Below are 25,891 nucleotides of genomic sequence, written 5' to 3'. Positions count from 1 at the left end.
AGTCTCTTATGGTTAGTGAAATAAGTCATACAGAGAAAGACAGATACCATATGTTTTCACTCTTATGTGGATCCTGAGAAACTTGACAGAAGACCATGGGGGAGGGGAAGGGGGGAAAAAGAGAGGGAGGGAAGCACAGTGTTTTGAAGTGAAAATGATCTGTGGAGGAATATGAAGGACTTCGTTGTGGGTGGTTATAAGGAACAGTTCAGCCAGGATAAAGGAAGTTATCTTTGGGCACCAACATCTAGGAACAGGATGTCCAAATTCTTTGCTCTGGTGTTATTTAATATCCCATTAGCTTCCATGCTTATGTCAGTTTGATTTTCAGCCAACAGAAAGAAAACGCATATGACCCAAGAAAAAATATGGAAAATGTGGTTAAGAATATTCTATGATATGCTATTCTTAAATAAGTTTCACTATTGTAAGAAAAATAAGACCTTTGAAACTCATCCAATTTTGACCCAAGGCTCTTCTCTGAACTCCTCAGAGCAGAAAAAATTTGGACGTTTATCTATGTTTTATTTATTTATTTATTTATTTATTTATTTATTTATTGGCAATGTTAAGCTGTGGATATTCAAGACTTATGTGCTATTTTAGTCTTGTTGGGAATACAGGAGGTTTCAAAATAGAACAAGATGGAATGACTTTTTGTTGTAAAAGACCTTGCAAATGTAAGTTTAACTGGATTTTTTTAATATAGCTGTAGAATTTTATGCAATATACACTATATTAAAGTACATATTCATTGAAAAATGGGTTTTATTCATTAACACATTTTTCATAATAGCATTTAGAAGTCTGCTCAAAATAAGAAACTGGCCACTAGTTGGGGCATCTGGATGACTTAGTGGGTTAAGTATCTGACTTCGGAGCAGGTCATCATCTCGCAGTTTATGTTCCAGCTCTACATCAGGCTCTGTGCTGACAGCTCAGAGCCTGGAGCCTGCTTCAGATTCTGTATCTCCCTCTCTCTCTGCCCCTCCCCTGCTTGCACTCTGACTTTCTCTGTCAAAAATAAATAAGCACTTAAAAAAAAAAAAAAGAGTGGCACCTGGGTGGCTTAGTCGGTTAAGTGTCCGACTTTGGCTCAGGTCATGATCTGGCATTGAGTTCAAGCCCCACATTGGGCTCAGTGCTGACAGCTCAGAGCCTGGAGCCTGCTTTGGATTCTGTGTCTCCCTCTCTCTTTGCCCCTTCCCCGCTCACACTGTCTCTGTCTCCCTCTCTCAAAAATAAACATTAAAAACCTTAAAAAAAAAAAAAGAAATTGGCCACTAGTTAATTTTTTTTTTAATTAGCTAAAACCACCAACCAGTTTGCGTTCACTAACATGTGAACTACTAAGTTTTTCTTCCTCAATAAGTCATATGCCATGCAAGAGAACCACTAACAGTAAATATATTTTGTTTGTTTAATCAAAGAAAATTTCTTCCAAAGTAACACAATAATCCTATAGGTGAAAACATACAGGCTTACACAGCATCGATTTGCTAAGGGATTTTTCTGTGACTGCTGCAGTTTCTGATATGATTAGTGATGTAACCATCAGCCCATAAGGTATTAACTTTCACAGAATTACTGTACCAAATTGGTTTCCAACAAATTATTAGGCAAAATAAAATAAAACGGTAAAAGCCAAGGCACCTATCTAGATAGAGTTAATCTACAACAGAACAACAACAACAAAAAACACCTGCATTTCCAAGACTGCTACATTTGTTTATCTGTGTATGTTTTTAGATACCTGTGGCGGGCTTTAGAACAAACAGGCGTTCAACCTGGCACTTCTTTTAGGGTAGTTTTCTCTCTGAGCTCCAGGAAATATGTTGTTTACATAGACTTCATGGCAAGCATTAAGTTAGTTACATAATACATTTCATTTCCAATTAACATTCATGCAAGATAGAAGAATTAGCTCTCTTGAATATCAGTTTTGAAATAAAATAGACACAGATGACGAAAACTCCAGTAAGCATCCCACCATAGGCAACTCTAGAAAAACAGCTATTTCAAGTAAACGCAACACAGTTTCTTTCAATATTTATCATTGGTTTTGCAAAATCATCTGAGAGGCTTTGCAAAAATATCCTAGAGTCTTCATTAGTTTAGTCATTCATTCAAAAAGTTCGCATAAAAATGAGTTGGAAACTGCCAAAAAAAAAACAAGTGAGTACAGAACACCAACTATGTAAAGTTGTGACCTACAGATGCCATAGCCCGTTAACTCTTGGTATACATTCTTCTCCCATGGATCCTGGGAGAAATACCCAACTAAAACTGATCTAGTTGCTTCTGGCAACACAACACACCATCAATTTGTTTTGACTTTTCTTAAAAAAAATACTTAATGAAACTCGTTATTGATCAGCTAAAGCAAAGTGGCAGGAAGCCAGCACTGTCTGGACTTACTTTGTTTCCCAGATACAGAGCTGGTGCACTCCAGTAGTACCTCTGTGGCAGGGAACGCTGGGCTTCCACATTGCTGATGCTGATCTGCTGAGCTGGCTCGGAGTCTTCCTGCCGGGGAGCCACTCGAATGTGGCCAGAGAGGTCAGTTAGGTACCAGCCGCTCATGTCTTGTATCTTCAAGAAAACACACAATCATCGTTATTTAGGAAAAACAAAAGTAAAAGTCATATCCTTTTCTTTCTCTTCCATATTCCGTATAGTGTCAATTTTTTGGAAATAAAAAAAAAACCCTAAAACTATAAAAGTTTAGAAAAATATAAGAGTTGTGGAAAATATGAAATTTATCATATGTACTCATTATAGATTCTCATTATTTTCTTGATGGTTCTAGGAGTTTGAATAGTAATACAGAATAATCTAGTTTTATTGATCCAATGCTTTAAAACATTTTTTTAAATGTTTTACTTGACATTTGAGAGAGAGACAGCACGAGCAGGGGAGGGGCAGAGAGGCAAAGACAGAATCTGAAGCAGGCTCCAGGGTCTGAGCTGTCAGCACAGAGCCTGACGCGGGGCTTAAACCCACAAGCAGTGAGATCATGACCTGAGCTGAGGTCAGATGCTCAACCAACTGAGCCACTAAGGTGCCCCGATCCAATGCTTTTAAGAAGTTATGATTCCAAATACTTCTTTCTTAAAAAATAGAAATTCATTCAAAGTTACACGATGATTATAATGTTATACAAATTATCAGACAATTGGATTCTCAATTTCATATTTTCCATTTCACTAATAATTTCCTGTTGCTTATGGAAAAGAATATTTCAAAAGGTATTACATATATTTGTAAAGCAGAGGAAGAAAAGAAGTACAACATGCAAGTGCATGAAAGGTAGCTTTTCATTTAGTATTTCCAACCTTCCCTTTAATTAAATTTCGATTTTGAGGCTTGAGAACATTTGAATCCACCAGCCTGTTGCTATGGCCACAGCTCAAAATACTATACCTAGTCCTTCCCATGGGGTCAGAGTACTACAGAAACTCATAGCCTAGATCCTTGTCCCAGAAAAGGAAGGAGCCTTAAAGGAAAAATCGGAAACACACGCGGTGATTTGCTTTTCCATCTTTAGACTCTGGCCAGGAGTGGGTATACAGCTACAATTCTAATTTAGACTGTCCTACCTAGCTGGCACAAAACACACGATACTGAGCTTTGTGGCTACCAGGGGCCTACTTAGATGTGTGTGAGTGGCTTGGTGTTGTGGGTGACGGGGAGCAGAATAGTGATGATGATAATATGTGCATGAAGTATTTTTAATTTTTTTTTCATGTAGAGGTCATTTGATTCTCCCAAAGCCATGCAGTTGCTGGAACTGCCATGGTCCAAAGAGAAAGACCAAATAAAAACGTACTGGCTAGTTAGATCTTCAGACAGAGTCTACCTACTTCCTTCTCTCCCCCTTTCCAACAGCATCCTTCAGGCATTCTAGGACAGACCAGTGAGATTCAGAGGAAGTTCTTACCAGAAAGCTGACTGAAATGGAAATGTCAGTGGACCTAGATGCTGAACACCAAGGCTGAGTGCTACTTCTGCTCTTCCGCTAATCACAAAACTTTGATACGTTAACAGAGCAGTCTAGAGGGTGGAGTGAAACTCTACAAACAGAGGAGGAAGTGGGCTAGAGATGTCTATTTGCTGTTGGTTCTGTGCAATCTGCTCTGGAGGCAATATATTTGATGGTGTATGGATTCAAATTCAGAAATGAGAGTACAGTCAGAAAGTATTCAAAATATTACAGCGGAAGGAGTGGTTGAAAGGTAGTTCCTTGAAATAACCATCTTTGTAGAACACAACTCTGGTCAAATCACTCCCCTGATAAAAATCCTCCGGTGGCTCTCCAAGTATAAGAATCCAACTTTGCATTCTCAACCCCAGGTGGTAGACTTTCTCAGTCTCCTCTAGGCTTCTCTCTCTGTAGCTTGTTTCCTGTCACTCTGCAGTCTTAAGAGCTGCCACACAGGCTATTCGAAATTCCCTGAGGGTCCCATTTTCCTCTCATACCTCCTCTATAGAGACACAAACCACTGTGAAGAGTTGCAAAAGCAGTGAGGAACAATTTTTCTTAATTTGTATATCAAAAATATTGGTGAATGGAATACATAATTCTTCATATCACAATCTGATTCTTTCTCTCTATTGAATCATCTGCCCCTGGGGCTGTATAACAACGTTAATTCCATTACTGCCTCACACAGTAATCATGGACACTGCAAAGGCTAATGTTTGTTATTTCTAAGAGATTCCAGGCCACACACTGCTACAAATAAAACCTTAAAGTCTTTGATCAAAGGTACGCAAATAGCATTTGAAAGAATATTCCATCACTGTTTCGTGATAACTGTAAGGGGAACTCACTACCAGAAAAAATTGTTTAATTTCTTACAAAAAGAACAATAGCAAGGAGGGCTGTGGAACTGTGTACAGAATGACAAGGCTATTGCTTACATGGCCATAGGTCCAGTAGGAGCTCTGACATCTGTTTGAAACCCCTGAACAGAAACACTCATCACAACCTTTATGATTATCCTCTTGCAAGTTGAAGAAGCCGGATTTACAGCGACTGCAGTCCCCACCTTCAACATTCTCCTATAAACAGAAACACAGGTGCCGTTCAAGATTAAGGACTGTCTTTATTTAGTTCCGTTTAGGGAAGATACACTGTGGATTTTTCATTTTACCTCTCAACCGAATTTAAAGTATAATGACATTTTTAAAAAATCTACTCAAAAGCTCCTTATTAAGCTATATCTTTTTGAACCACACTGATGGGAAGGGATATTGGATACTAATCTGTTGTAGTAAAAGCTCCAATTTTGTTCTTCACGTATGTCAAGAGTGTGGAGTAAATACCACGATAAATACAAACAGCAAGCCATACTGACTAAAATGGAGTCAGTCTGGTTCACCATTCTCTGTTGTTGAACTACTTCTGCTTAGAACACATGATATATGATAAAATTAGAGAATTAAACTAATGGATGTATGACAGACTGTTGATATTATACAGATGGCAAAACCCTTTCTACGTTACATAGTAAAAATTCATATATTTGAGGCAAGCATAAGAAACTGGCAAGGAGAGAAACTGGGGTGAATGGCCATAGATTCCCTTGATGGGACTAAGCAGAAAAAGAGGAAAGTTTTGCTTGGTTAATATTCACAGTGTTTCCCTTAATGCATTGGAGTAGCCAGTTAATCATATAGTAATATTGTGGGAAAAAATGAATCTCGTTCAGTGACTGCTCAGATTGATATCATTAATTCTAGTCCCAATATCCTGAAAAATTTTTTGTGTATAGATGGGCCTCTCTACTGTGGACTCGGGCCAGAGAAAGCTGATTATCTGATGAAAAATGGGGAAAGCTGTAATTTCTCAATGAAAAGAACAGTTAATCTTGACTAATAACTTCTAAATAAAGGCTCCTTGCTTTCTAAGAAACATATTCTCAGTATCCTTTACACCTGCATTGGCTCCATATCTTTCCTCTTATTGAATTCCCTCATTACCTTAATTCTGAAGCTGCTTCTCCTTAGAGGCCTTCTCTCTCAACTGTGTTCCCATAGCCCTTTATACATTGCTCTATGATAACCACCAAAAAAGCATAGCTATATCTTCCAGGATTGTTCACTTCAGTTGTATACCATAATCTATTCAGAGGTAGAAACCTTATCCTACTAATTTTTATAGTATCAGAAAATGGTACAACACGGAGCACTAACTAAATAAAATTTTATTAAACTTAAATGAATCTCTTGGTGGTTGTGTTTTTCATTCACACAAGGTGCTGTGCATATAGTAGATGTTTAATAAAATTATTTTTGAATAAACCCAAATTTGGCAGAAGATAGGGTTGATAAAATCTAAGAACATAGGAGAAAAAATAGAAGAGAGGACAAGAAAGAGTGTGAAAAAAGTGAACTTTGTAAGAATAAACAAATAAAGTAGTTCTCCTTGTATCCAAGAGAACAATGCATTTGAAAGTCACTTTTTGACTGTTAATTTTTATGACCCACTTGGGACCACAATGACTTCTATATTCCTGGGAACCTAAACAAAGGGGTGTCTCATGGCCTGTGTTCACATGTCAAATTTCAACGTCTTGATATATACACAAATGGAAATCATTGCTACTGACATTCTTTCCAGTTTTTACTACTAAGGTAGATTTCAGATATTTTGAGATAATAAATGTCAGCAAAACTAATCAAACTAATTTCAGACCTGTGGTGACAAATAAGTCCCCAAAGCCCTGAAGCTGGGAGACTCTTCAGAAGAATACACAGGCAGGAAAGATGAAATATCACTATAATTATAATTTAGCTTATCCCATTGAGGACACAGTGCAGCTGTTCTGTGCACTGTGTTCTCATGCACTTGGTCTAATCTACTTTTCGTTTACTCTAATTTGAAAACTTGTACAACTACTTCTCTGAGAGTTCAGACTGAGTTCAACAATTTGAAATTTTCAGACATTAGTTACATATTCCTGATTTCTATTTAACCTGGTAAAATAACCTTGAAAAATATGATTAAATAGTTTCAATATTAATTTATGAATAACCAGAAGCAACACATTAGAGTAGGGATTCTAAAGACTATAAAGATGGATAGGTCAAGTTATGTCTTTATTTATTTTAATATGCAACTTATTGCCAAACTGGTTTCCATATAACACCCAGTGTTCCTTCCAACAGGTGCCCTCCTCAATGCCCATCACCCACCCTCCCCTCCCTCTCACCCCCCATCAACCCTCAGTTTATTCTCAGTTTTTAAGAGTCTCTTATGGTTTGGCTCCTGCCCTCTCTTTTTTTTTTTTTTTTCCTAATGTATGTGTCTTTAAAGGCCAACATCTAGAGCTGAGTAAACTGATACATTTACAATCCACCAGAAAGCAAGGCAGAATAATATCATGCAACTCATTAATCAATTAAATTATGGGAACACAGAAGGAGGGACTAATTGTGCTATGAAGGCTTGAGGACGCTTTGTGGCAGGAGTGAAATTTGACCTGAATTTTGAAGCATGGTTTAAAAATTCAACCTATTGGAGAAGATAAAATGAGAGACCCATGTTAGCAATGATATTAGAAACAATAAATAATTCAAAGAGTAGAAGGTTCATTCATCATTTATGCTTTCAAAACAAACATACTGGGGGTGCCTGGGTGGTTCAGTCGGTTAAGCCTCTGACTGTGGCTCAGGTCATGATTTCACAATTCTTGAGATCAAGCCCCACATCAGGTTCTGTTTGTGCTCACAGCTCAGAGCCTAGAGCCTACTTCAGATTCTGTGTCTCTCTGTCTCTCTACCCCTCCCCCACTCGCACTCTGTCTCTCTCTCTCTCAAAAATAAACATAAAAAAAAATACTGAATACTTCTGGATGCAAAGCACTGGTTGGGGACTTGGCTTCCAGTGTCCCTGTCTGCATATAATGAACTTTTAAGGCTACTCCTGAAGAAATAGGGATCTTTTCCCTTAGGAATTAAGTTATTCAGCAGGAGGTAAATTACCAGAACTATACCTGAGGCACTTAAGTTGGCAAGAACCGGCAAAATGGCTATGAAATGGGAAACACTGGTACAAAGAACTCTCTCATGGTGCACTAAAGGGTTAATTCAATATGTTTGGAGTGCTCAAACCCTGAAGATACTGAACTGAAAAGACTGTCCCTTGACCAGCTCCTGGGAGACAACCTATAAGCCCTTGTAATATTCTGTGTGATAAAAATAGCTTTGTATACCCCGGACCAGGGGTCACACCAGATAATTTATGCTAACAATTGATTCATGGTGAATGTCTTCTGTTGTTTGCCTGGAACCCTGCACCACATTTATTAGCTCACAATGCAATTTATGGTGAATGCCTAGTTTTGTCCACCAGACGCCATGAGCTACACTGTATCTCTAGGAGTACTGGAGACTGGTCAGTCATATGAGTGCTCCATTATCTGTGTAATTGACCTCCCAATAAAAACCCTGAACAGGAAGACTTGGGTGAGTTTCCTTGGTTGGGAATACTTCCTAAGTGTTGTCGTACATTGTTGCTGGGAGAAATACTCTCTGTATGATGCAACTGGGAAGGATAACTGGAAATTTGCACTTGGTGACTTCTAGACTCTTCCCTATGCTCCTTTGTCCTTGCTGATTTTAATCAATATTCTTTTATTGTAAAAAACCATTACCATGAGTGTAACAACTTTTCAGAATCCTGTAAGTCCTTCTAGTGAATCATTGAAAATGAGCGTGGTCTTGGGAAGCCCCAACACACCGTGGTAAAAATAATAAGGTGATTATACCTGTAAAAACATGTTACCCAAAGTAATAGTTTCTTTTGTTTATTGTGACAAATCTTCAAGCCAAAATATTTTAGACCTTTTTACAGGTCCTCATGCTAATCCTATTCTATACCCTCATGCTCACTTCAACCCTCTTCACAAGTAATGATCCATTTCTATAAGATTTGAATAGACCTTATTTACGATTGCACAGCATGTCAGCTTATTGCCACAACTTTAAGTTTCTAGACTCCTACTTGTTTAGTCTTGAGTCTACACCATATTTTTTTCTTTAGTGAGTGATAGCTCCTATTCAGATGGAGCTTGATTCATTCGAATGAAAAGTGCTTGGTTCTGATTGTTCTCAGGTTCTTCAACAGATAAATATTAAGCCAAAAGTAAATAGTAAATATGGTGAATATAGTACCTACTTATATATGTGTCCTCATGGTCTAATTAAAAGGGTGTTTTGAGGCTGGCAGGAAGACGAAGTATTGGTGACAAAATATTTTTAGATCATCAGAACTCTGCTTTCAGGTCATGTCTCAACTTGTATAGAATTAATTAGTTATATTAGGTTCTACTTCCTTTTTCCTTTTCCAATCTCCCTTGAGAGAGTATATCCAAGTAATGTCTTAATTGAGGATTGTGTTTCCAAAGTTTTCTTTAAAACAACATAAGCTTCTGGGGCGCCTGAGTGGCGCAGTCGGTTAAGCGTCCGACTTCAGCCAGGTCACGATCTTGCGGTCCGTGAGTTCGAGCCCCGCATCAGGCTCTGGGCTGATGGCTCAGAGCCTGGAGCCTGTTTCCGATTCTGTGTCTCCCTCTCTCTCTGCCCTTCCCCCGTTCATGCTCTGTCTCTCTCTGTCCCAAAAATAAATAAAAAACGTTGAAAAAAAATTAAAAAAAATAAAACAACATAAACTTCAAAACAGTGAATACTAGAAGAAATCACAATTTGATATTTAATATATTTTAAAGGGGCACGATTCCAACACAAAGGTATAGTGTTACAGGACTTATATTGAACCTTCATAGAGACAAGTTCCCCACCTTCTGGTAGCGTGCTAACATATACAGTCTTGACCGCTTGGGTCTCAATTCTTCTTATGGGTTCCCAGTGTACATAATTGCTTTTTCAAAACTTCTTTGTTATTCGTCAACAATGCCATCCATGAAGCAGCCCTGATTGTAGTCTTGATTCATTTTTGGAAGATTGTTTTGATATGAATGGTCCAGGACTTAAATTTTTGATTCTCAGATTGAGAGTGAGTCATTTGCTTTATGGGTAAATTCCTTGAGCAAATTTAATTCACTATGGTGTCAATATTACATTATTAAAACCTCTATCCATTATTTCTCACTATTCCTTTATTTGCTATTATTACTCACTCATTATCAAATCATAGGTGAGCTACTACATATAAAGCATTATATGAGAAGCCAGAGGAAATAGAAAAATGCCTTCAGGAGAATTATAGCAAAGGAAGTAAGAGTAAGGGGAAACACGTTGACTACAAGGTAGAAGGAAATCCCTTCCCTAAAAGGGTTACTGAGTATTTGCCCTGAGTCAGACACTGGATTCATCACTACAGTCCTCTATGCCTCTGAAGTAAAAATAAGACAGGTGTGAAAGAAATTGATCTTCAATATCTAATGATGGTGAGTTTGCAACTTCCAGCCTAAATGCTCTTTTAGTCATTATGAGATTTCTCTCCCCTTTAGCTATTATTCTATCACTCCTTTGTACTAATCAACTTCGAAAAGAGTTAACATATAATTTCATAAAATTTTTAAAGGTTGTTCTGTTCAAACAAAAGGGAGTCTAATCTATCCTTTCTCAGCATTCATTCAAACAGACAGCTCTTGTCAATCCAGTAAATGTATAATATATTATTTATTTAGAGTCAAATTTATTGATCATTTTTACATCTAAACCTATGACATAGGTAATTTCCAGAATGCTCCAGACTTCCATCCTAGAGATTAATGTTCCCTTATATCACCATATTGTCTTAAAACCAAATATTCTACTTTCTTGGTTTCTAAACCATTATTCTAATTGGTTATATTAAAATAACTAAATAACAACTAATAATAGTCAATTATTTTTCCATGATAAATAATTAATCCATATAATAGTTTTATCCTCTTATATATGGTGATAATAAAAAAAAAAGTGCAATTTCACTTTAGACCAGTGGTTCTCAACCTAGATTTTATTATCAAGCCCCTAAGGAGCATCTTTCATTATTTTTTTTTTCATAATCATCCCTACCATGAAATCTTAAGTCCACAGATATATTCTATGTACAAATACACTGTATGAATATGTTTGCCGTATACATAAAATGAAAATAGTACTTCAACCCCTCTTAGAGCCAATTTTCATCGCTTTAGGGAGAAAAGTGTGCTCTAGACACCTATTTCTACAGAATATATTTAGCCGAGTGTATAATTAGATATGTTGTGGCCATCCTACAAAATATTCATAATAACTGCCCTTTTTCCTTTGGTACTCTTTTCCTCTGAAAACATAGTTGAATTAGTAAAACCTTATAAGGTTCTTTTTTCTTAAAGTCAGATACTGTTGGGTTGACACCAATTTTCTTTTTGCTAGAGTTTCCTCAACACAGCGTCTCTCTAGAGAAATGGAGTCACAATCGCTTCCCTGCCTCCATTCTCATGAAGCCGCCTTCTTATAAATTAGGTACAACTTCAGCAGTACATGTTTAACTGTTGATTGTTAGTCAACTGGGAATTCTATTGACAAAGTTACCAAGAGGATCTCCAGTGACTATTTAAGTTATGTTTTGTGATAATTGCTTCAGGAATGTTGCAGTCATGCTTGTTTTGGGGGGTGTTTGTAGTCAATTACAGATTTTCCTCTGTTTTGCCCTTCATTCTAATGCATCCTAGTATTTAGAGAAGTTAACAAAAGAAGGATAATTAGCTAATCAGCACTATTTGTTGAGTGCTTACTCTTTAAGTACATTGTTCTGTGGCTAAATAATAATAAATAGTGGGTAGGTTAGGGAGACAGAGAAAAGAAAAAAATCATTCTCACTTTTCACAAGTTCAGCTTTTAATATTACAAAATTGATTAACATATTTTTTTTAACTGTGGCTGTTGTAAGAGACAAATTCCTGTATGAGCTTTTTATGCTAAAAAATTTACATCTGTAGTTTAGATTCAGGATCAAATATATAAATTGAAAGCCTTTTGTAGAAATGCCCAGGGTTCAAGCCTAACAAGTTAATGAGGTGATCATTTCTGTATAGAAATGGAAAAAAGCAATATACAAAACCATTAAAAATCTTAGCACACACCACAAAAATCCAATTAGAGGAAAAGAATGAAAACTTACCTCTACTTGTAAAAAGAAATACAAATAAACAGGAAAAGTAATGAGTAGGTATTTATGATGATCCCTTATACTTGCACAAGGCTTCACTGCTATAATTTCACCGACTGAGAGCTAGGCAAGAAGGATTTAATATCATCATTTTCTAGATTAAGAAATATGAATCAGCCAATTTAAGTGATTTTCAAATCTTCACAATTGTTTAGTTTCCTTTCTACCTTCTTTTTTATGTATGAGTCACTGTCAGCTTATTGATTGATGAAGAAAATATATAACAGATGTGAGATATTAAATAGATTGCAAGTTGTGAAGATACCATAAAGGAAAGACAAAGATGTTACAAGTGATTATGGCAGAAGCATGATATCTATGGGAGATCTAGGGTCCCAGCTTTGCTAAGAAAGGGAAGCGAGCCTTGAAAATTGCCTAGTTAAGCCAAGGGATGGGCCAGGTGTGAGGTTTTCCCACCCATCTAAATAGACTCTGAAATTCCAGAGTTAGGAAGAGCTTGGTGCCTCAAAGAATGTAAGCAAGGCTGGGAGACAGTGACTGAAGCTCAAGAAAATTCTGGGAAGAGAGCCCAAGGTCAGATCACAAAAGCTTTTGGGCCAGTAAGGACTTAACTGAAAATGCAATAAAAACCCAAAGCAAAGCACAATGAAATACACACTTTGATATCTAATCTTTTACTTCACTACTTATCTTTCTATTATAAGACTTTGATAAAAATAAAAGGACATGTTCCAACCTAGATCAAGGTCAGTTTATATTATGTATCAGAGTCTGAAATCCAACTGACTTTGATAACATGACACCAAACTTCAAAAGAGCCAATTTCTAGCCTGTGGTACTTAAAATAAATACAAAAGTCGAAGAGCATTTACATTCAAGTGACTTATATATCTGAGAATGCTTGCCTCTTTTAATGCACAAGAAGATAGAGAAATTTCAAAAATTTTAATAATGCATAAAAATTAGTAACTATTTTCATGTCTTGAGCTAGCATTGTTTTCGTATTTTGAAATATAATGAGGATGTTATTCATTAATATCATTCCCTAAGCAAGAATATAACAGAAAATCTATGTGTAAAATTGATAGTAGTTGATATATATTAAAATTTTCATTTACCTCTTTTCTAATTAGATTTTATTTTCTTTTGCTTAAAGAAATTTTAAATTAGGAATTATTTTAAAGCACCAGAAAAGTATGTATGACAACTAGAGGTTAAAAATATTAACATTTTTTTCATGTATGCTTCAGATATATTTTTAAAGAAATACTTAGGCACATTTGAATCTCACTTCATTTCTGTCCTGTTCCCTTTCCATTTTCTCTAGAGTTAACTACTCTTCTGAAATTTATATTTGTGTGTTTTCACTCAACATACAATTGTTTTATGTCTTACAACTTTACACAAATGATAACATGATGCTATTAGTTTTCTTCACTTTACCCAAAGTTTCCGAAATTAATCAACGTTTAGACATGTGAACCTATTTCACTCACTTGAACTGTTTCTTGTGTCAGATTTTATGAATATATTACACTTCATTTTTCTTACTAATTTGTGGATATTTAGATTTTTTCTAATTTTTATTTGTATTTATTAAATTTATTATTTATTAAATTCATTTTTTACTGATTTAAATTTTTTTTAAAAATCAAATGTTTATTTATTTTTGAGAGAGAGTGAGACAGAGTGTGAGCAGGGGAGGGGCAGAAAGAGAGGGAGACACAGAATCCAAAGCAGGCTACAGGCTCTGAGCTGTCAGTACAGAGCCCAACGCAGGGCTTGAACTCACGAACTGTGAGATCATGACCTGAGCCAAAGTTGGATGCTTAACTGACTGAGTCACCCAGGCACCCCATAATTTTTATTATAACAAGGAGGTATATGTTGAACATCTTTCATTTGCTTCTTTCTACAAATTGTACACGTTTCTTTAGCATGAATGTCTACAGTGGAGTTGGTGACTGACAGGACTTCATTATCTTAACAATACTAGATGCCCTATTGCCTTCCTAAGGTTGTAGTACTAATTTCCCCAAATGACAGCAGTAGTAAACATTTCCATTTCTACAGATTTTCACCAGGATTGGATAGTATTAGCTACCTCCCCATTTAAAATTTTATCTTAAAAAAAATGAAATAAAGATTTAATCTTATGTTCTTTGATAATCTCCTTAAAAAGTATTTCCATTTTAAATATGTATTTCTAGGTATCATATAGGTTTTGCTGCTTTTGTAAATATTTTCATTACATTTTATATTTAGTTATCACTGATATATAGAAATGCTATTGTGTTTTATAGGTTGATTCTTGCATTCTGCAAGCCAGTAGAACTCTCTTCTGGGTTGAATATTCTTCTTTCTAAAGTATATGCATCATTGAGCAGTTTTTTTCAATGAAGTTGGGCTGTGAATGGTAAACACAAGCAATAATCTGATATTTGTCTCTAGCACATAGGATAGATACATATTTGTCTCTGGTACATATGATATGTATGATAAAAATATAGGATATCTAATATATTTAACACTTTTTCGCTCAATCTTGACCAGTGGGCAGGCTTTCTACTAGGAGCTTTGGTGGTGAATTTCTTTTTTATATTCTTCAAACAGAAAATGTATAATTTTCTTTAACTCTTGACAATTCTTCTCTCCATAATGTCTTGGATATTCTTTCTCCCCTATTTCATCTAATAATCTCTTCTGTGGTGATTGCTGCTAAACTTAGGTTGAATTTTATCCTTCCATTAGCCATGTCACTTAGGATCTCATATTTTTATTTCGTTACTTCTCTATGTCAATTTATAGGTAATTTCCTCAGGTCTGGATTTCTAATTCTTTATTAAGCAGTTTCTAAACCTTTGCTCAGCCCATTCACTGAATTTTAAATTTCAACTATATGAAACTTTTTTATTTCTAGAAGTAAATATTGACTTCTTTTCCAAAGCTGCTTATTCTTTTATGTTAATATAGTGGCCTATTTTGTATTGTTTTTTTCCTATTCTTTTTTATTGTTTTATGTTTGAATCATATTTTTATGATTATGTATTTTCCACATATTTTTATGATTTTTATCAGATAAAAATCATGATAAAAATCATAAAAATATGCTCATATATTCTTATGTTTATACATTCTTTCAGATTATCTGATTCTTTCTAGTTCTTAGTGTACAAACATTCTGACTTTTGTGGCTTCTGATTTCATTTTGTAGTTATTTTCCTTTTGTGCAGTACACGCTTTTATGGTGAGCTCAATATCAGGTGAGGCTATACTCTCTTTCCTATGGGGATACCACTCACCTGACTTGTTGAAAATTTTTGGAATAAAGGGAGAATAAAACTGACCCTGTTCCCATGAAAGACACAGGTTTGGGTGTTTGATTCCTCACCGCACACTAATTTTTCTTTACCTAGAGCCCCAAAGGAAAAAGAAAGTGACTATTGCCACTTCCAGCTTGCAGGTGGAATTTTCTAGCGCCTATTTCACTGTCAGGGGACAATTCCAGAGTCCAAGCTTAAGTGAATTCTGTTTTAATTTCTCTCTGTGATTCCAATCCTAATGTCAATTCCCAGAGAGGCCATTCAAACTCCAAACTTTAACCCGCATTTTTGGATTAAGACCTTCCTTGCTCAGCTTTGCTTGGGTTTATGCTTAACTTAGATTTCCCCCTAAAAGGGGAGCTTTCCCTCCCTTTAACTTAGAATTCCTAACATCAAGGGCTTTCCCTCTCTTTCCTGAATCAACATGATTACAAATTTATTTTCTTTGTTTCATCCAGAATACTTATATTTAAAGTGCCAGAAGTGGTGCCCATTTTTCTCAGTATGATATTTTACCAGAGTGCTAACTATTTCAAAGTTATAATAGAAATAGGGGAGCCTGGGTGGCTTAGTCAGTTAAGCATCCGACTCTCTATTAAGATTCAGGTCATGATCTCACAGTTGTGAGATCAAGCCCCCTGTCTGGCTCTGTGCTGACAGTGCAGAGCCTGCTTGGGATTCTCTCTGTCCCTTTCTCTCTGCCCCTCCCCCACTCACTCTCTCTGTCTCTCTCAAAAATAAATAAATAAACTTAAAAAATAGAAGTTTTAAAAGTTATAATAGAAATATATTTAGACTTAAGACCTTATAACAAAGTGCTTTCTTAAAAGATCTACGTACTTCATTAAATATGATACTTTTTCCTAATAACAATTATGAAAAACTACTACATGTAATAGTGTCATGGAATAAATGTGCATATGTTTACTGGTTAATATGCATTTTGGAAATGAGCCCTTGCATAGATCTCATTCTAATTCTATTTGAATTTAAGTCTCCAGTATCTTAGCTGCTCAATAAAGTATTATTTGTTAAATGCCACTTTGATCGATCCATGTTGTTTTAATCAACTGACACACCTATATGAAATCATTTTTATGTAAAACAGAACGAGCTACCACATTTCCTTCTACATTAAAAAATACCTGTTCAGTATTTAAATTATATGTGTATCTTATTGGAACACTGGATACTTATTATTTTTATAAACAAGGGGCTATAGGTAATTAATTATAGCACATTACATGCATACATATTATGATATGATTCATTTTCTATATGCATATAATTAGTGATTTTTTTAATTATGTAGATATCTATTAAAACCTGTTTTTTGCAAGTTTTTACCCTAAAAAATTTAGTTTATAAGAGCTTATAATCATCCATTTGAAGTACCACACAGTTGAAAGGCAACTCGTGTAATGATGCTATTCACTTAATTGTTCATTCGCTTATGTTTTCTTAATTGCTATATATAGTGGTTGGTTTTTTTTTTTAATTTCTTTTTTAACGTTTTATTTATTTTTGAGACAGGGAGAGACAGAGCATGAACAGGGTCAGAGAGAGGGAGACACAGAATCTGAAACAGTCTCCAGGCTCTGAGCTGTCAGCACAGAGCCCGACATGGGGCTCGAACTCCCATACCGCGAGATCATGACCTGAGCCGAAGTCGGCCGCTTAACCGACTGAGCCACCCAGGCGCCCCAGTAGTTGTTTTTTTTAATGTTTTTTTTTTTTTTTTTTTTTTTTTTTGAGAGAGAGATAGAGAGGACAGGGGAGGGTAGAGAGGGGTGGAGAGAGAGAGTTAGGGAGACAGAGGATCTGCAGTGGGCTCTGAGCTGACAGCAGAGAGCCCAATGAGGAGCTTGAACTCAAAAATTGTGATTTCGGGGCGCCTGGGTGGCGCAGTCGGTTAAGCGTCCGACTTCAGCCAGGTCATGATCTCGCGGTCCGTGAGTTCGAGCCCCGCGTCAGTCAGGCTCTGGGCTGATGGCTCAGAGCCTGGAGCCTGCTTCCGATTCTGTGTCTCCCTCTCTCTCTGCCCCTCCCCCGTTCATGCTCTGTCTCTCTCTGTCCCAAAAATAAATAAACGTTGAAAAAAAAAATTAAAAAAATAAAAATAAAAAAAAAATTGTGATTTCGTGACTTGAGTCAAAGTCAGGACAATTAACAGACTGAGCCACCCAGGTGCTCCTATTGTTGTATTTTAATGTCTGTGTAAAGCTTCCAGTGTCTCTGTAGGAGGCATTTTTCTTAACCAGGATTGTAATCGCTCTACAAGACAGGCAGGCAGAGGGCAGGTAGAGGGCCCGCAGCAGCTCCCGGGGCTCTCTGGAGTTCTGCATCCCTCACTCACTCGTTACTCTCTCCTTGCAAACACCAGGCATCTATGGTGTGTGTATGCAGGGTGGGTGTATGAAAGCATTCCCTTTCTCTTTTTCCAGTTTGATTTCCTATATCCTAGAGACTCAGGAGGTTTCACTCCCATTTTAAACTCAGCTTTGCCTGTCCTGCATTTGAGCAAGTGATAAAAATTAGAGATCTTTGTGGAGTTTTGTGAAAGAAATAAAATTCACACATGCTTCATTTTGGTAAATGTTAGAGAAAATGAACTAAGCCCTTAGGTTTGCCCATAAAGACACAGGATGAAAAGGGAGGTATCCTTAAACAAGGGATCGCTGACGGACTGCTACATGGTATTGGTCTATACTAATTTGTCATTTCAAATGATACTGGAATAAAATGTACTATATCTAGAAAATTTACTAGTTCCAGTACAAGACAACTTTTACCATAGATTATGGACTTCCTACCAATTTACACAGACAGGAGTTTTACTGTCTAAGTAGTCAAGAAAGGCACCTAAATTACCGATGATGTATACCAATTATGCAACTATTATAATATTTAGCTTGTTATTTCAAACATTATTGTCCCAATAAATATGCATGTCACATTAATACTAATATTTACTTCTTGTGTTATACTTTACATTTTTTTTAATGTTTTTGTTTATTTTTAAGAGAGAGAGAGAAAGAGACAGAGTGCGAGCGGGAGAGGGACAGAGAGAGGCAGGCAAAGAATCTGAAGCAGGCTCCAGGCTCCGAGCTGTCAGCACAGAGCCCAATGTGGAGCTCAAACCCATGAACTGTGAGATCATCACCTGAACTGAAGTTACATGCTTAACCAGCTGAGCCAACCAGGCACCCCTTGTGTTATACTTTAATGTTTGCATGCACATGCACACATACAACAAACGTAAGCATATAATTTATAGCTTCCTAGGTAAGACTAATGAATGAATAAAAATTCTTCATAAGGTTCCAACCATGATTGAGAACAACAAAAAAAATGAGTAACATTCATTTTTATATCAGTATGACATTCTAACGTTTTCAATGGATTTTTCATTCTCTAAACTAATGTAGATAACATTGTTTAATTCCAGTGTTTTGGAACTGATTGCTATAGCTAAAGGAAATCAATTCTATCATTTTAGACTTGTGCATGTCTCCATTTCCTCTATGTGTATAAGCTGTAGCTGTAATGTATCCCTTGGCATTAACATGATGAGCTATTAGGCTGGGGGTATGTACAACAAATAAAGTCATATTTCTGAAAGTACTCTTGGGAGGAAATACTGAGGCTTTAATCAATTCCACTATGGCTTCTTACATTTTTGCTAATAAAACAGAAGAATTTGAATATGGTATTTGCTGACAATCTGGGTTTAAACTTCAGAAGATTACTCAAAAGTCTGGAATACAACCTTGGACGAATTATTTTCAAAATTAAATACAAAGCTATGGTATATTTGAATGTACAGTAGTTTCTCAGGCTTGCTATTTGTTGTGCTGTCTATTTTTAAGTCAACAGACTAGATGGGTAATGGGAGAAAAGTGGTTTTGCTATAAAATGTCACCTATTCTTAAGGTGACCTGGCCTTCATGCGTTTGTAGGTTTTTAGACAAATGGGAGGTGCCTTGCAGCAGTGAACCTGGTTGTAAAGACACATGAGTGCCAAATATAAAGTAGTGGAGGTTTACAGGAGAAGTTGTTACAATTTGCTTAATGCCAACAGACACAGAAGAACAGAGAAACAAAGAAAAGTGACCTTCTGTCTTGACAGTGGACATTACCAGAATGTATAACGCACCTTGCAGTTACAGGGTCCAAAACAAGGGTCCTCATTTGCGCTCCCTGCGCCACTGCAGTTACAGGGTTTGCAGTCTGGGTAGCCAGTGTAGCCCCTGGCACATCGATCACAACTCACGCCTCTGAAGCCAGGTTTGCAAGGACAAGACCCAGGTGCCAGACCTATGGGAAGATAAGGCACATATGAACACTTCAAAAACAAATACATAATCTTGTTCCTGAGGTTTTAATTATAGTAACGTTTAGATTCTATTTTGACACAAACGTTAGAAAACTGATGTATATCAGTAAAGAAAAGAGAAAATCAAAAGGCATAAGGCTCACTTAGAAGCTGGCTACAATTCGCTAACACAGCATTTTGGGGTATCATTGAAGATGTTAAGAATAATAATAATAAAAAAAGATAAAATCTCAAAGCATCTACCAAAACTAATGTCACAGAAAAACTGTCACAATGATCAAGGACTAATTTCCATAACAGACTGAGGACACTCGATGAAGAATAAGCAGTGACTTGTGATACCTGTTGGTTCATAACTCAGACTACCATGAGATGGAAACTGTCTGGGGAGCAAAAATATACTTAAACCAAAAATAAAAAAAAAAAACAATAATCTAAGTATGACATCACTGACTATAACAACAACAAAAAGACTGAGGGTTCATGTGAATAGACATTTTGAGGGTAAGGAAGGAGGGACATGAAAGCAGTTTAAATTTACTTTTTCTTTTTAAACAGAGAAATGCAGAAGACAATTTTTATTCTTGTCTTTGATTAGAAAATAGAAAAATACAGATGAGTAAATACAAGTTTCTGACTTTCAGAATCTGGAAAAATATAAGAGCAAATCAGTAAAATATAGCCCACTCAAAAAAGGAAAGGAAGGGAAAAACAAGCAAAGAAATGTCACAATGTGAAAGCACACAGAAGGACAGAAAGACTGTCAGACCCACACGCCAACCATGTGTAAATTTCACGGTCTTACTGCTGCTATTAAAACTATGTGTATGGGGGCGCCTGTATGGCTCTGTTGGTTAAGTGGCCGATGTCGGCTCAGGTCACGATCTCACGGTTTGTGAGTTTAAATCCCTCATTGGGCTCTGTGCTCATGTCTCAGAGCCTGGAGCCTGCTTTACATTCTGTATCTCCTTCTCTCTCAGCCCCTCCCCTGCTCATGCTCTGTCTCTCTGTGTCTCCCAAAAATAATAAAATAAAAACGTTAAAAAATTAAAATAAAAACTACGTGTGTGTAATGTTCAGAAGAGATACATAAAATGATAAGAAATATTAAAAGTGAAAGAATGTTAATCTACATTAGGAAAGCATACAGAAATGTAAAAACAGTTGTAGTATTAGTAATGGCCAAAGTAGAATCCAATTAAAATAGATTCATTAGGACAAGCTCTCATTTTACACTGATGAAGATGCAATAAAAAACACATTAAGTTATATTTATACACCATAGAAGCACTGATTTTAAGTACAAAAATATATAGACAACAGAAGATTTGGGGGCTCAAAAAGAAACTGGCCAAAAATCAGTGGCTAAGAATATTAACCTACCCACTTCAAATATTTGCAGATGGATTAGAAAAAAAAAAAGACATAGAAAAATGTGAATAATCTATTGTTGAATTACACATTATATGGTTATAAATACCTATTGTAGCTTATCATTAACTAATCTATAGAAAGTTTCAATTTCCCAAAGCAGAAATTATCAGTCTTGTTTTCTTAACATAAATTAATACTTCTACATTCATAACATATGTCATAATAAATTAGTATTACATTAATTCTAAACATCAACATGTTAATAGAATCTTAAAATTCAATCACTCTAAAAGTTAATAAATAAATATTTCTCCTTATAACTCTTGGGTAAAAGAGAAAATCAAGACTTCAATTGCAGATTAAATAATTTTCTAAATAGAATATAACAGCTGTGAGAAAGAAATTTAACAATGTTTATGGGATATAGAAAAAACAGTTGCTTAAAGTAAACTTTTAAGCTTACATACTTACATTCTTAGAAAAATAATGTACACAAATTAAAATTTTAATTCATGTAATAATAAAAAAAGAAAAAAACAATATGACCACTATAGGAAAGACGGAAGATTTGAAAAATAAAGAAAAAGAAAATAAGGCAAAAAGAGAACCTTAAAGATAATTAAATATATCAAAAGAGGACAAATGATCAAAGAATTACCACAAAAAGTTATGGTACCAGTTAGTTTTTACAGAGTGTTTTCAAAGTTTAAAAATGTGGAAAGCTATGTAATTTAGTCTATGAAGCTAGTAAAAACTTGGTATCAAAATCTAGCAAAGATAACCATAAAAAAACATAATAATAGCTAACAAATAGATTAGTTTAAATTTAATGGATCATGAAATAGTGATTTAAGCTTTTATGTAATATGATAAAGATACCAAAGATGAAATACATAATAAAAAATGTCTGAATACTGGAGAGAAGGAAGGAGGTGGCATAAATGAAATATTTGTCTTTTCTTTTAATAAAAAAAAATTTTAATGTTTATTTATTTTTGAGAGGAAGAAAGACAAAGTGAGAGTGGGGAAGGGACTGAGAGAGAGGGAGACACAGAATGTGAAGCAGGCTCCAGTCTCTGAGCTGTCAGCACAGAGCCTGATGAGGGGCTCAATTTCACAAACCATGAGATCATGACCTGAGCTGAAGTCGGACGCTTAACTAACTGAGTCAACCAGGTGCCCCAAAACATTTGTCTTTTAAGATGGAGAGTCAATAGGCAGTATTTAATGGTGATGAAAATGCTAAGAATATTATTTAGATATTGTTTGTAAGATAAGTTCTTCCAGAAGAACTTAGTAGAAGAAATGTCTCAGTGTGATTAAATTTGTAAACGAGATGGGGGATGAATAAATTGAAGAGGATGCTATTGCTATTTATTTTATTCTCTTCCCTATCATCAAAATCTCATTTTTACTATGTATTGTTTTCATAATAATTGAAAAAAAATTGTTTAATGTTTATTTATTTTTGCGAGAGAGACAGGGAGAAAGTGCAAGTAGGGGAGGGACAGAGAGAAAGGAGGAAAGAGAGAATCCCAAACAGGCTCCGAGCCATCAGCACAGAGCCTGATGAAGGGCTCAAACTCACAAACTGTGAAATCATGACGTGAGTGGAAATCAAGAGTCAGACACTTAACTGACTAAGCCACCCAGGCACCCCTAATTGAAAAATATTTATACACAAAAATCTTCACTGAAGCATTGGTTACAATAAACAAAATTAGAAACAATCTTAATATCTATGTAAAGTTGAGTGGGTAAATAAATTATGGTTATCAAGATAATGATGTACTATTCGAGTGCTTAACCCAGATTTCAGAGAAATCCTCAGTGGTTTGGGGAAAAACTCATTATGTGAAGTTAACACAAACATTTTCATAAGAGTATTTATGATGAATTACCACTGCATTATATGCTTATTTTTCTACTTTTCTATTTTTATCACTTCTCCACAAATAATATACTTCTTTAAAAAGTATAGAAAAAAGCTAAATGATATTACTGAAAATAACATAATTTAGTTGTTACTACAAAAAGATAAGGGGCCATAAAATGAAAAATGACCTCAATAGCTCACCATTTGAGATTTTAAATAATCAGTATTTTAATCTTTTAAGACTGTAGGGCTTACACTGATAATCCTACAGTTTTATAAAGAGAGCAGGTAATCTAAACTGTGCCAAAGAAACATTGCCAATCTTTGAACTTGAAACCCAATGTCGGCGGGGGGGGGGGGGGGGAACCTATATTGTAGCCATAATTTATTTTAGTCTTTCCTAAGAAGAGAAGAATCCATTCTTAAGAATATAAAGAAAGTGTTTCAGATATTTCCTAATGTTCTACTAAACTTTGGCAAACAACTCTCTTGGAAATAGCTGCTAAACATTTCACATTAAGGACTTATTTTGACATTGATTCTTCAGTGTTTGGAGTTCATCATGAATTTCAATCCTCAACGAAAGCATTTAGCTTAAATTCGGGTCAGCCTCTTTCCCTTCTTTAACTCATGACTACTGCCTATTTTTAGCTTTGCTTTCTATACTATTGACTACATCTCAGGATGTGCTGTCTGTTCTCTCCTCCCATTGCAGCACACACATCCCTCAGCAAATGCTGTCATTTCACGCTAAAAACCATGGAAACTACAGACCAATTCAATAAACAACATTTGAAAATTACATATATCACAGATTTCTGATTGACCAGAAGATATATATGACTAGACATGTAAATATGTATATATGAATGCATATATATGTATATAATGCAAAATAAATTATTCAACTTTTTTTTCTTTTAAAGCATTATAATTAATTATAATTAGTTTACAGGAAAAGAATGATTGAGATAAATTTAAAAAAAATGTTTCCTGGAGAGAACACTGATAGATACGAGAATAAAATTATTATTATTACTTTTTAAATGTTTATTTATTTTTGAGAAAGAGAGAGAGAAAGAGAGATTGCGAGTGGGGGTGCGTCAGAGAAAGAGGGAAACAGAGAATCCCAAGAAGGCTCCATGCTATCAGCGCAGAGCCCAACACAGGCTTGAACTCACAAACAATGAGATCATGACCTGAGCTGAAATGAAATCAAGAGTCAGACACTTAACCAACTGAGCCACCTAAGTGCCCCAAGAACAAAATTATTAAGCACATAAAATTTATTGCAAAATGTTACCCTAAAAATTATCTTATCTGGCTTATGGTTGCCCTTTTATCAAAATGGCCCTGAGATCTATCTCACCTCGCCGAGCATGTTTTTCATCCTTCACACAGACGTCATTTAAGGAACCAATTGGATCACAATGGCATGGCTGGCATGGTCGTGGATAATTAGGAGACACCTAAGAAGAATATTAAAAGCCTCTTAATCGTGTGTAATAAAAACACCGATAGTTTTCAATTCAGCAAATTTTAAGGACAAAATAAATTTAATAATACATAGTAATAAATTATATTGAGAAAATACATAAGAAATCATCTTTAATATATGTTTGCAATTTTTAAAATCCCTTTTTTCTAAATGGATACACAAAAGTAAAAAGAAGTACAATAAACATCCATATCCTAAATTCAGCAATTAACAAGATTTTGCCATAGGAGTTCGTTTTCATTCTTTGCTGAAGTTTTTAAAGAAAATTGCAGATAGTCTTTTAATTCCCATAGATTTCAGTCTGCATCTCTTTTGCAATCCCAGTATCATTATTATAACAAACAAAAATAACAGTATTTGCCTGATGGTCTCTAATATACATTCTGCAATAAAATCCTTCTGATAGATTTTTTTGTTTGTTTGTTCTGGGTTTTTTCTTGTGGGTTTTTTTCTTACAACATACTTCATAATTAGTAATTTCACCCCAAATTTATTTTTTAGGAACTTTTATCATGTTGATCATGATATGATTAAATAGAAATGTATATTTGGTGCTGACAAAAAGGACAATATTAAGTACTCAAATTAAACATTTGGTTTCCCGGAGAGGCAGCATAGCCACAAGGGAAACAATTTCTTTTCCTCCACAATTGAGAAATGTGAGTTCATATCTCAGTGTGGCTCTACCGGCTATGTGGCCTCTTGCAACTTATTTGCTTCTTGTGATAGGAGGATAACAATAGCAACTATAGTGATGTTATTAAACTAAAATTAAAAAGAATAACATATAAAGGATCTCTTAAGATTCCTCAGATATGTTAAATATTCAATACAACTAGTTTTAATGCTAAAATATTTTAATTAAACAAACCTAGACTGTGATAATATGCTCTAATTACAGGATTTATTCTCCAGATGCAATAGGATAAAGAATAAAATAACAATTATTTGCCTATGGTATATATACTGAAATACTGTGCACATGCGCTCTGTGTATATGTGTCTCACTATATATATTTTAGGTCTATTCATATAGGTGTATATATTTCACCCATAAAATATAGCATTTACATATGTATATATCTATGCTTCATTTATAAATGTAAACTTGTTTACTAATATAAATCAAAGTGTCATAACTAGAGAGTTATTTACATGCCGGATAAAATATCAATCATTTAGGACACATTTATTTATTCCCCATTATGAAGTAAGCACTATGCAAAGCACAGATAGGTAAGGCCAGGTCTTTGTCTTAAACAAGCTTACAAGAATAACAGACTTGGAAGACACTGATTAAATACGAGGTGCCAAGTGATAAAATAGACATACAGAGCATTGTGGCACAAAAGAG

The 25,891-nt window shown here is 35.3% G+C and overlaps 1 protein-coding gene across 1 annotated transcript in view; it reads right to left on the bottom strand.

The window, feature by feature from the left end:
* Positions 1–25,891, bottom strand: part of LAMA2 (laminin subunit alpha 2) — a 615,841-nt gene that overhangs the window by 333,710 nt on the left and 256,240 nt on the right. Inside the window, 4 exon segments of the mRNA XM_030316311.1 lie at positions 2,419–2,592; positions 4,924–5,064; positions 19,610–19,770; positions 24,409–24,508. Coding sequence (XP_030172171.1) covers positions 2,419–2,592; positions 4,924–5,064; positions 19,610–19,770; positions 24,409–24,508 — 576 coding nt within the window.

The sequence above is a fragment of the Lynx canadensis genome, chromosome B2, assembly GCF_007474595.2.
Source record: "Lynx canadensis isolate LIC74 chromosome B2, mLynCan4.pri.v2, whole genome shotgun sequence".
Lineage (NCBI taxonomy): Eukaryota > Metazoa > Chordata > Mammalia > Carnivora > Felidae > Lynx > Lynx canadensis.
The sequence above is the reverse complement of the archived record's forward strand: the minus strand, read 5'-3'. Positions and strand labels throughout refer to the sequence as shown.